This window comes from Doryrhamphus excisus, linkage group LG17 (assembly GCF_037039965.1).
Source record: "Doryrhamphus excisus strain RoL-2023G ecotype Guam linkage group LG17, RoL_Dexc_Guam_v1.1, whole genome shotgun sequence".
Classification (NCBI taxonomy): Eukaryota; Metazoa; Chordata; class Actinopteri; order Syngnathiformes; family Syngnathidae; genus Doryrhamphus; species Doryrhamphus excisus.
In genome coordinates this window covers 13318592-13331062 of record NC_136373.1, presented here as the reverse complement: position 1 = coordinate 13331062, position 12471 = coordinate 13318592, and the positions used below count along the sequence as shown (strand labels likewise).

Genomic DNA, 12471 nt, shown 5'->3' with positions numbered 1-12471 from the left:
TGTACCCCGCCTTTGGCCCGAAGACAGCTGGGATAGGCTCCAGCACCCCTGCGACCCTCGTGAGGATAAGCGGTAGAAAATTAATAAATGAATGATTTTGTCTCAAAAAGACACACTTTGTGGTCATCATATTTTTATTGATATTCTGAACTGCCTTTTGTGCAGATAAAGGGCAAGAGTTTGATTCCGGTAGAGCAACCCTTTTGGAGATGTCCAAATTAATGGGAGGTTTGCACCAGGAAGAGCATCTATAGTGTAAAAATAAAGCTAAACAACTGTCATAAAAGTGTAAAAAAATAAGTTAATCACAGTTTATATTAGGATATAAAACAATAAAATGTTGTTTAATGTTTACGTTGTGTAATAAACGCAACAACAACAACAACAAAAAAAGCATTACAAATGTACATGTATAAAGAAGTGGGTCTGAAATTACCAGATTCGGCCACTTGGAGGCGCCCGACTACCGCTCGATGAGGCGAAGAAGATCGGCGGCGTCGGGCTGGGAGGGAAAAGCAGCCTTTGAGAAGAAAAGCAAATCTCTCCCCTCAACTGTTTACCCTGACGTCAGTTTGCTGAAGTAGCTGTGGGCCGTCTCGGTTCCTGTTCTCTCAAACTGCGTGTCTGTCTCACCGTCATCCGTGGGAATAGATGAGCTCTATACTCTCGAAAGTTTTCTCGCGTGGATCTCATCATGGAGGGGATGAAATGATCTTTGTGGCGCATTTGAAAGTGGACTAAAAATCAGCTTTTACGATGAACACCTGCGCCTTTCTGTTGATTCTTACTGTCCAGATATACGCCGATGGCATCGAAGGACCAACAGGTAAGACTTAACACGAATACAAGTCGTCTAAATGTAGTTTTAAACTTTTATATGTGTGGTTTAAAACTCAGTTTGAAGGCAAAAGCGAAGGGAGTTCTGCCACACTAACTTTGTACCTCTGTGTGCTCGATGCACGTTGAGGTGCCGTTTACCGCCTCCTCCTATGAATGGATGAGACTCTTTTTGAACCGTTAAGGCGACACATAACCGTTTAAATAAAATAAAAAAAACATTTAAAAACTTTGCGGGCGTGAGAATGAACTTTTGATTAAGACTATATGTGGCAATGTGGTTAAAGCGTGCCTGGGAGAAATGTTGGAAGCACTGATTTCCCTAAACGCATCATGACTGCTGTGCATCACTGCCCAGCCAGCTTAGAAGATATCCTCCAGAATGGGGTAATGAAACTTTTAAATCTGGCAATTTTGATGCAATATCTTTTGATTCCAGAACCTGGAGCCCATTATTATTATTATACACATGGAAAAATGTGACTTATTTAGAGTTAGGTAGTAATAAAACCCTTTAATTTACACTAAGCTTGTATTGTCTGTTTTAAAAAAATAAATAACTGCATGTATAAAAGGGCTGCAAATGTCCATTGGAGCATCTCTGTGTGTTTGTTCTCTGGGTCCCCTCGGACATTGAGTATGCGCCCTATATATAAAGTGTGAATGTACTCTGCCTCTACCACAAAGTCAGCTGGGATACACTCCAGCTCACCTGTGATCCTAATGAAATTTGATTTATTTATCCTTCACAGGACGGCCATATTAATGTACATTTCCCTTTAGTAAACATCACTAATATTTACACATTTATCATGTTTTTCTTCAACAAAAAACTGCCTGTCAGTATGAGACAAAACAGATCATAAAGATGAATGGCCCAGTGATATGAAGGATGGAACATTACCACTTTACCAAATGGATATGTCATTGTTGTTTTGTATGTTTACGAGAGTGTTGCAATCTGTCTGTGTGTACTTTTTACCGCCCCATTAGCTGCATCCACGACATGGTTGATTCCCCTCCTCTCTTGATTCCTTTCATGCTTTCTCCTCCATTCCACATGAGAAGAAATTAAGGAGTGGGAAGGCAACCTTGACTCCCACAATCCACTGGGCGTCTCATTTGATTAACACTCTTTTTGCATGAAGACCACACCTTCACCTTGCGATGCTGAGAAACAGTTAAGCCTCGGCACTCCGTTGGGGATTGTTTGCCTTTTTTTTCCACATGATCAAATCCACATTTTCCATAACTCCTGCTTCTGCTAGGCTCGGTCCCGCTTGTCAGTTTGGAGGAAGATAAATTAGTAGCCGCCTTTGAAATATGAAGTCTCTCTGCTATACTAGACTGATTATAGTCAGGTTGATAGGAAGAAATATCTTTCTTTTTCTTAAAAAAAAAGGAAAACCTCTCAGACTGAAAGAAGATGTGAGCATGAAATTCTTGTGTGTGTGTTTTAAAGGTTTAAAGCCCAATCTGACTCTCTTCTGTTTTCTCCAACTGGGAATAGAGTAAATGTTCACTTACCATCTGTCTACGAACCCAGTGGTATCAATAAATGTTGCAATTATCCAGTGTCTCATTTCACAGTTTTAGCTCAACTTAACATAGAATAAAGCGGAACCTCAAAAGTCAAACGCAGCACATTGAGGGAAGACCACGCTTTGATTTTTCCCAGATTTCAAAGCAGTTTCTGTCAGTAGGAAGCAATGCAACTGAATATAATCAGTCCCTGTTAAAAAAAACCTTTGATGGTGATGGTTTTATTTCAATTGAACATGCATCAGATTGCAAGTGAATGCATCCCATAATCAGTTCACAATTCCACATGTCCAAAAGGAGTAGGAAGAAGCAAAGCTTATTAAATCCTACCACTCCATCTGGTACTTTTACAATCAGTAACTGTTACATTTGTTCACTTCCTGTTTTCCTAATATAGTTTAAGTTTTTTTTTTAATCACGTACCGAAGTATGAGGTGATATGACCATCCAATGACATAATGGGTACCATAGTAACTGTCAATATAGTGATATGTATAGCACATCATGACTTATTGACTGTGCAGGGAGGGTTTTAAGTTGCATTTGAACTATTTTAACCTTGAAAGTAATTGTATACTTTGCTCGTCATTATGTTTTCAGTCATCATCTTTTTGATAAAAACAAATTTTGCATATGTATTGTCTGAATTGATGATGTTGTTCAAACTGTATTGTACTGCTAGGATGGATTTGCATTTCCAGGTTCTATGGTTATCATCACACAAAACAAAAACAAGCACATCTATCGAGTGAACCCTTTAGATTAGTGATTCTCAACAAACTGTCTTAATTTTGCGCTTATATTGTCAAGATTCTTTTTAAAGCAGTGAGGTGCCATCCTATTAATACACCTGCTATCATAGAAGAAGACCAACCTGCCATCGAGGTGTTGAATGTGTCAGCCTTGTCTATTGTTGAGTCTTAGAAAGTGACTGTAATTATGTTATGCTTATAATATACATATATGCATCTTGGATATCTGATTAATTGTCATATTTCGAACCTGTCATGTAAGCGGGTTAATGCTAATTACGAACACGGATATGGGATTTTCAGTGTAAATTAGCATTGAGCTTGTAAGTGCTGTTACAGAAATGCACTAAGTATAATTCTTAAATCAGTTAATTAATTGATAAATTATTTATTTCATTGAAGCTTAAAAACAGGTTAAAAGGGTGTACATTATTATAATGAGCTGACAAATAAGTTAATTAATTTATTGTGTATGTTTTCGTTGTTCCACGGCGGAACTAAAGATTTTTGTTTGTGCTGCTAAGTGGCAGCTTTAATTGAAGGACAAAGGAGGAAGTTGTAAACGCACAGCACATCAAGAACCGACCTGTGTCTGTTGTCGTGGCGAGAGCTACAGAGCTAACACAATTGTTGAAATAGATTTTTTTTTATGCCAACTGTCACAGGACAATTGTTTTTTTCGTTGTAAGTGACTTGCGTTATTTCTGTGTGTTCCATTTTACAGTGCTTCGAAGTAAATTGACATTTGCTGATGTAGTCCTTTTTTGTTTCTGTTCTTCTGTTGTCATTGCAACTGTTGTTTCTGTTGTTTTTTTTCAACCTATCATCATGCATGACGTCATTTATTTGATGTATGTGTTATGCAAATGATGAGTGGACGGACGGAGCAGGAGGGGATAGAAAAGAAGAAAAAATAAAACAGATGGGGGAGACTTGTGGCAGACTTGCTGATCACAGCGTAGCCTATATATGACATCATCCATATGCCCCGCCCGCCAGACATGACTAATAAATTTACACTCAATCAAACTCGGGCTGCTTGGTGGACTGGTGGTTAGAGGTTCAAGTTTGAGGACCTGCTAGCTCGGGTTAGCGCCAGGATTTCCAGGAAGGAAATGAAAATGTTAAATAAATTGCAACTGTTGTTTCTGTTGTTTTTGTCTCTCGTTGTACTCGCACTCCCCCATCTGTTTTCTTTTTTCTTCTTTTCTATCCCCTCCTGCTCCGGTTTCCGTCCACTCCAAATTTGCATAACACATACATCAAATAAATGACGTCATGCATGATGATAGGTTGAAGTTGAGACTTTTGAGGCATATCTTTTTTCGGAAAAGGCTGGTCGGTTTAAAATATTAGCAGGGCTCGACAATAACGGAGAAAGTTAAAACAAAATTGGGGCAAGTAAATCCAATCAGTGATATTCCCGTCGGGCAAGTGCACTTTGGCATGCCATACTGCAAAGAGTTTTTTTTTAAAAGCGGTTCTTGTTGGGTGTTGGTAAAACACGGACTGCGTAATTCCGGTGGTAATTTGCAAAACAATCCTTGCAAATCTTGAAATGGACCAATCAGAATCGTTTATTTAGACCGCGGTCGGCAATCCCCAGTCCGCGTTTTAACCACACCCGTTTTTGTTTGCGATCAACCAATCAGCGATCGTTTTACTAGGAAAACATCTATCATGGCGTCCCTGCCAACATGGTCTAATTCTTCAACAACTTCTGCAGGAAAAAACACCAAAAAGTGATGAACCAGTGCCTCCTAAACAAGTATTTTATTAATGATGGCACAGGTGAGTGAATCACATTGCTGTGACAATTTGAAGTGGTCACAATGAAACACCACCCATTAGATTCCAATACCAAGTGCTGATTTTGCACAAGCTACAAAATCTAGCGCTTTCATTTCTCTGTGTATTTTTCTCACCTTTGCTTCATAAATTATTGTTTGACCATTAAGCATTTTTTTCTTTACTAGTACTCAAATGTGTCTATTCAATAATGTTTCATTGTGGTGCACAACTTATAAATATCACTGCGTACTACGATGTGTAAGGTAATATGGCACGCCATGTTAACATACATCTCCACAATTTGATCTATTTAATCATGATTATGTAGGAAAACAACCACAAGAAATGATTAATCATTTCATCTTTATTTGAGATTCTCATGTGATGCCACAAAAATGAGATGATATCATTATGGCAGTCTTTTCATTTTACATGGGGCAATTAGTTCTCACCTTAAGGATTCCCCATGGGCAAGTCATTTTTGTTTTTAATGTAGAGCCCTGATTAGGATTAAAGCGTATCCTGTTTTTTTACTTACTAAAAGAGCGCGTCTATCTTGTTCAATCAAGACAGGGAAACATACAGCGTCTGCGGTGTGTAGGGGACCCCGCATATAGACATGAAATAACCATTAGAAGTGAAGAGACTTTAAAAGGTGATCATGCTGCAGGCAGACAGAAGAAAGACACTAAAGAGATTAATGAGGATATAGTGGAACATCGACTTAAGAGCGCCAACTTACTGTAGCTGTAAAATAAATAGTGTTTTTTTTTTTTTCCTCAAAAGGAATGCCCATTGGAAAATGGGCTCCCTTTTTTATGGCTAAGGTTGGTAATTGTTGCATTATTCATCACAGCATGGCAGCCATTTGTACCTGTTAAACTGTGCTTCTTAAGAGTCCATTATACGTGTTCGCTATAATGGGCATCTAATAGACCTAGGCGTTGGTGGATTTATGATCAGTATAGTGAAAAAAAAGAACATTTTCCTAAATAAAATGCAACCTTTTTGGCGCTCAGGAGATGCACAAAGTGGAAGTTGTCCCTGCAGGATCCAGGCCACCATCTGTGGGATGGAAGGTGGGGGGGGGGGCAGTAGGGACGGGGGCCTGGGTCAGACTGTCTCCTACTGAAAAATGCTGGTTGGGTTCCATCTTTGTGGGCAGTAATTCAAAGAGCAGATGGAAAACTTTGCATCAAGGAGAGAGAGACGCTAAGAGAGCAAGGGAGGGAGGGAGCGAGGGGCTGGGATTTATCCGGATAGATTGTTTTGTTTTCAAGCGAGGCCACAGACAGATTCGTGGCAGCGTGTGCCCCCCCCCCCCCCAGCACTAATATGTGTGTGTGTGATTAAACGAGTCGCTGATGAGAGGACTCGTCGGCTCTGCAGCCTGTCTCTTTTGCTTCATTGTCGGATCTTTTGTGATGTGGCACTGTGTGGACAAGAGCCTGCCCACAACTGGTCCCTAATCATCTTACTACGTGTTACAAGGAATTTTGCTGGATGCCAAATTCCATAATATGCGTGCCTCATCGCGGTGTGCTTTCTATGTCTTCACATTGCCCCATTTTCTTTTCGGGATTTGAGTTAATACATGTTTCAGTCATGTTTTTGCCACCATATGCAGGCCATGACCTCAATAACCCATTGTTCTTTAAAGATGGTGTTTACCCTACCATTATATTCGGGGGGTGCTTGGCCACCCCATCGGAAGCCACCCCCTAGAAGGTCAAAGAAAATATATAATTTTTGATGCATTTTGTCTTTCACATTTTAGGTCACCTGTGTCCTATAGAGATGGGAATGACAGGATTGCTGTACAACCATTTTGCAATAATATTTAATTATTAGTGCCGGTATGGCTAAATATGGTTAATATGGCTAATATGGTTAAACAGTAGCCTGCCAGAAAAAAAATAATAATTCATAGCAGTCGTCCTGGGAACTACAGCCACTAAAGCGTCAGAAATTCCTTCATCACACACTTTGTCAGCCTCTTTCTTTCTGTCATTGTCGCTCTCGGTATCACTTTCATCTCAAGGCAAATTTGATGTTTAGCTTGAGCGGTCTTCTTTATCACGCAATAGTCCAGCCTTTTTTCGAAACCCGTCAGTCATAGCGAAGCATCCGAGGTGTATAGCGTCTCAAGTCATTCTTTTAACAAAAACTCACAAACTTGTAGTCGTCTTTTGTGGCAGACTTGCTGGCCCGTTTTATTCATCACAACAGCTGATCACAGCGTAGCCTATATATGACATCATCCGTATGCCCCGCTCGCCATGCATGACTAATAAATTTACACTCAATCAAACCCGGGCTGCACGGTGGACTGGTGGTTAGAGGTTTGAGTTTGAGTTTATGGACCTGCTAGCTCGGGGTAGCGCCAGGATTTCCAGGAAGTAAATCAAAATGTTAAATAAATGTTAATATTGCGGTTGACTGGCCAGATCGACCAGTCTAAGGTGTACCCCGCCTCTTGCCCAAAGACAGCTGGGATAGGCTCCAGCATACAACCCGCAACCCTAGTGAGGATAAGCGGCATAGAAAATGGATGGATGGGCGTTTGAATATTCATTCATTCATTTTCTACCGCTTATCCTCACGAGGGTTGTGGGGGGTGCTGGAGCCTATCCCAGCTGTCTTCAGGCTGGACTTCAAATTTTTTATTTTTTCATGATTGACATTAGCAAATCTGACTTTAGCCCAGTGAGCATCTCAATGGTTAGTGCTTTTTCTTTGGCTTTTTTGGGGTACAACTTCATTCATTCATTCATTTTCTATCGCTTATCCTCACAAGCGTTGCAGGGGGTGCTGGAGCTTATCCCAGCTGTCTTCGGGCGAGAGGTGAGGTACACCCTGGACTGGTCGCCAGCCAATCACAGGGCACATATAGACAAACAACCATTCACACTCACATTCATACCTATGGACAATTTGGAGTCGCCAATTAACCTAGCATGTTTTTGGAATGTGGGAGGAAACCGGAGTACCCGGAGAAAACCCACGCATGCACGGGGAGAACATGCAAACTCCACACAGAGATGGCCGAGAGTGGAATTAAACTCCAGTCTCCTAGCTGTGCGGCCTGCGTGCTAACCACTCAAACACCGTGTAGCCTCAGTGTTTTAACAAGTGATTTTAAATAGCAGAGAAAACATTTTGACCCTTTCCCTTTCCTTGGGGCATCACATCAGCCACCTGCTGTACATGACATGCAGTGGACCAGTAAATTGTGGATTGTGTCACTATCTGGGAGCACAGCTTGCCACACTGGGGCATTTTTTTTTTTTTTACTTTGTGTCTTCCACACCAGTTTTTGTCTTTCTTTTTATAGTAGCAGCTGATGTCTTGTAGCAGATGTACTAGCATTTGTACTCCAGCATGATATTTGTATAAAGATTATTGAAAATAAGTCAGCATAATAAGAACACTTTCCTAAAGAAAATTTGTTATGAAAGCCGTTTCTACATCTTTTTCTTCTTCTTAATTTATTTCAGACATGCATACTATGTTACATTAATGTATCTCACATATACACTTAGAATATCTGTATATATACTTAGATAGTATATATACACACACATATATAAGCCACTTGATACACCAGAAGATGGCACTCAACATGCCATAACCGATCCAATAACTTGTGATGGTGCATGCATTGATTCTCTAGGTCAGGGGTGGGCAAACTACGGCCCGGGGGCCACATGCGGCCCACCAAGCGTTTGAATCCGGCCCGCCAGTTGCTTTCTAAGTATTTCAAATTTTAACATTCAACAGCTGGCAACATAACTTGCAAATCGGATGTCTTATTCAGTAAAAAACAAACAAAACAAAACAAACAGGGGTGGGCAAACTACGGCCCGGGGGCCACATGCAGCCCACCAAGCATTTGAATCCGGCCCGCCAGTTGCTTTCTAAGTATTTCAAATTTTAACATTCAACAGGTGGCAACATAACTTGCAAGTGGGATGTCTTATTCAGAAAAAAACAAAAACAAAACTGTAAAATTCAATTTCGTTGTTTGCTGTGGTTGGGCTGCACGGCGGTCGTGTGGTTAGCGCGCAGACCTCACAGCTAGGAGACCAGGGTTCAATTCCACCCTTACAATTCGACAAATTATTTTATAAAATTCTTTTATTTTTTTGTGGAAAAAATATTATTCAAAGAGTATCATTTGAATACATTAAAGGAATCTTTAATTATTAAATTATAATTTATTGTGATAATTGCAATTCATTCATTCATTCATTCATTTTCTACCGCAATTGTTCCAATAAAATTATTATTATTATTATATATTTATTTCTTCCCCATATACACACAAAATCACACATACAATAATATACTGTAACTAAAATGCACATGTACGCCAATGCGATGCAATCTTTAATTTCTTGGGATTATTACATTCAAAGATGCAGATTTGTATTACGTTTGTGGTTTATTACTTTTGCGGGTGTAACACACCTCCAGCAAATGTGAAGTATTGACCCATAAAGAAATCCAAAAGGCAATGAGTTCCTTCTGGGACTACATATTTGATGCTAAATTCCGGTATTAATATTGTGCTTATTGTAGCTTCCTCCTGGAATTACAGCACCACCTGTTGCTTTGACATGCAGTTCACAGCCAGCAAATATGCAAGAACACGTTGTACTTGTGTGCTTTATACCACAGAAAGAGAAAAAGCAGATTTCCGCTTTGGACTATAAAACAGGATCCCATTTAGCATGGATTTTCTCCGCATTAAAATTGTCTTTATATCACATGATACTCAATGACCTGTGATGAAAAGAACCACTCACACGGAAAACTGCCTTGACAGGAGATGATTTTATCCTGTCAAGATCTCTCTTCGACATTCATTGACGGCCGAGAGAAGACTGCGCGGATAATGATTCGGGAAACAAAAAGCCCAATGTAAACTCTTTTGAGAAAAATTAAATGACCATGAATGCATCAACTATGAGGGAATTATCAAAGCGAGGTGAAAACGACACTGACACACATGATTCTATTCAAAGCGTTGGAGACATTGAGGTGCTGCTTTCACTTTTATTCTTCTTCAGTCTGCTTTTGGCTCTTTTAAATCTGCTTAGTAGTTACTGTTTTCATTTGAAACTTGCCCTGGGTGGCGTCTGCAAGGTATGCTTGAATATGCGAAATGATGCGCTGCATGCAAAATACACGTCGGGTCAGTTTTTTACGAGTTTAATCAACTTCTACTTTAGAATCTTTATAAGTGCGAGGATCCAAGCACTGATGTCTACCCTCCTGTAAAGGTTCGACTGTTGCGGATTGTTCAGCCCTGACACTGATGCAGCTGCCACTACAGACTCCTCATGGTGACACCTTCCAGCACCCTGGAAGACATGCCAAGACTGACAAATTGACAGTCTTTTGGGCTGCCTCGACTCGTCTCCTCCTTCTTCACAGCAGCGCCTTCTCAGCTCCCCCTCTGTCAGGCTTATTAATGTGATATTGATCTCTCAAACTCTGGCAAGTCCATTTTACATGCATTTGATCAAAGTGGCATTCTGCTTATAGAGGGTGAGTTTGATGCAGGAGAATAAATTAGCCACCCAGCCAGCCAGCCAGCCATCCAGGACTTGCATGGAGCGGATACAAGAAGGTGCTTTGACAGCACTGGCATGTGTTACTATATTTTGGTGATATTTTAGGCAATACTAGACATAATACAGGGATACAACAATTAATATTAAGACATTGTGTGTGGGCTGCACGGCGGTTGAGTGGTTAGCATGCAGACCTCACAGCTAGGAGACAAAGGTTCAATTCCACCCTCGGCCACAGTTTTTTTTTTTTGCATGAGAGGCAAAAGTGAGTGATGACACAAGTGCACAATAGAAGAGATCATGTTCAGTGCAGTTCCATGGTGGCAGAAGTGCATCAGATTTTTCCCATGTATTAATGCACTCCACAGGAAGGAGGAAGTGGGAAAGCAGGTAATGCTTTGAAGGTTCAGTGTTCAGTTCACACACAAAGCTCAGTTCCAAATGTGAAAATGATCAACAGTAAATAGTGGTACATTTTAAAATTAATTATTTTGACGTAAAACAACATTTTTGTATTGTTTTTGCTGTGGCATTGTTTATTAATTTTGTCTAAATATATATGGATACATTAGTGTCAAAGTGAAAGTTATGCTTGAATTTTTTGTTTAGAACTGATATTTTGCTGAATGTTGTACTGATGAATATTATTCATTCATTCATTTTCTACCGCTTATCCTCACGAGGGTCGCGGGGGTTGCTGGAGCCTATCCCAGCTGTCTTAGGACGAGAGGCAAGGTACACCCTGGACTGGTGGCCAGCCAATCACAGGGCACATATAGACAAACAACCATTCACACTCACAGTTGCCAATTAACTTAGCATGTTTTTTGGAATGTGGGAAGAAACCAGAGTACCCGGAGAAAACCCACGCATGCACGGGGAGAACAGTGATGCCCGAGGGTGGAATTGAACCCTGGTCTCCTAGCTGTGAGCCGTGCAGCCCCCTGATGAATATTAAAAAAACAGAAAAAGGTACTGCAAACTTGTTTTCTAATGGCAGAGTCTTTCTTTCGGTATGTTCCGTGTTTATATAGCCCTAGAGCACAATATTGTACGTGCCTTCATTAAAAATCCTCTAAAACGGCCGGTACTGGAAGGGATGCCTTTTGAAAAATTTCTGGTAGGCAAATTATACAGAAAATTTGCTTCAATATATATATTTTTTTCACTAAAAATAGTTTGTATTCAACCATGAAACCATCAGATATAATTTTGAACCTTGATAGTGAAGCCTTGAAGTGATGAGGATAAATGTATTCCTTTTAAAAAAATTCATCTACTGTATGTCTAAGCATTGGCAACATTTAATTATTATTTTTTTTCACTGGCACTTTTTCAAAAGTACCAATTTGGCATTGGTATCAGATAGTATCTAAACAACACCCACCCCTACTCAATACTGTACCATCAGAGATAACAGTACGTTATATCACCTTTTTAGATGTTTTGTGCTAGCTCCAATGTGCATTAGAACATCGCTACACACAAAAAAAATCCAATTGAATTGCTTAAAAATGACAGCCCTATTATACTCGTTATCACTTAAAAGCATATGCTTTAATTGAGCGATGGTCATGGAAATCTATCACTGAACACAGATGGCTCAGTGTTTATAGAAGAGCGAGCACACACACACACACACACACACACTCTCGCTCACAGATGTGTAATTATCCAACAAAGAAATAAGCCAGGCTGTGTCCCATTTCGCTTTCCTCAGGTGGCAAGCTCCAGACTGCGAAAAGTGGGTCTTGCAGGACCGATGCGACAAGCGCCGCTCCTTTATCCGCACCCCCAAGGAGAGAAAGCATTTTATATTTAGCCACACTGGTCGCGTAGAGTTTTTTTTTTTTTTTTTTTTTTATTTACCTTTTTTGTTGTGTCAACACATTTCCAGCCACATTCTTTACAGGCGTCTGCCTGCGGTGACACAAGTAACGAATGTCCAGGTCAAGCGAGTCAGAGTTGAA

The 12471-nt window shown here is 40.2% G+C and overlaps 1 protein-coding gene across 5 annotated transcripts in view; it reads left to right on the top strand.

The window, feature by feature from the left end:
* Window positions 1-466: 466 nt before the first annotated feature.
* Window positions 467-12471, top strand: part of LOC131136968 (receptor-type tyrosine-protein phosphatase U) — a 302752-nt gene continuing 290747 nt past the window's right edge. For 4 of the 5 annotated variants that reach the window (XM_058084359.2, XM_058084358.2, XM_058084356.2 and 1 more), the window contains exon 1: window positions 468-826. In XM_058084359.2, the coding sequence (XP_057940342.2) occupies window positions 757-826 (70 nt within the window). In that variant the 5' untranslated portion in view covers window positions 468-756. Of the gene's footprint in view, window positions 827-12471 lie in introns of all 5 variants that reach the window. The other variant, XM_078798065.1, reaches the window with a different exon arrangement.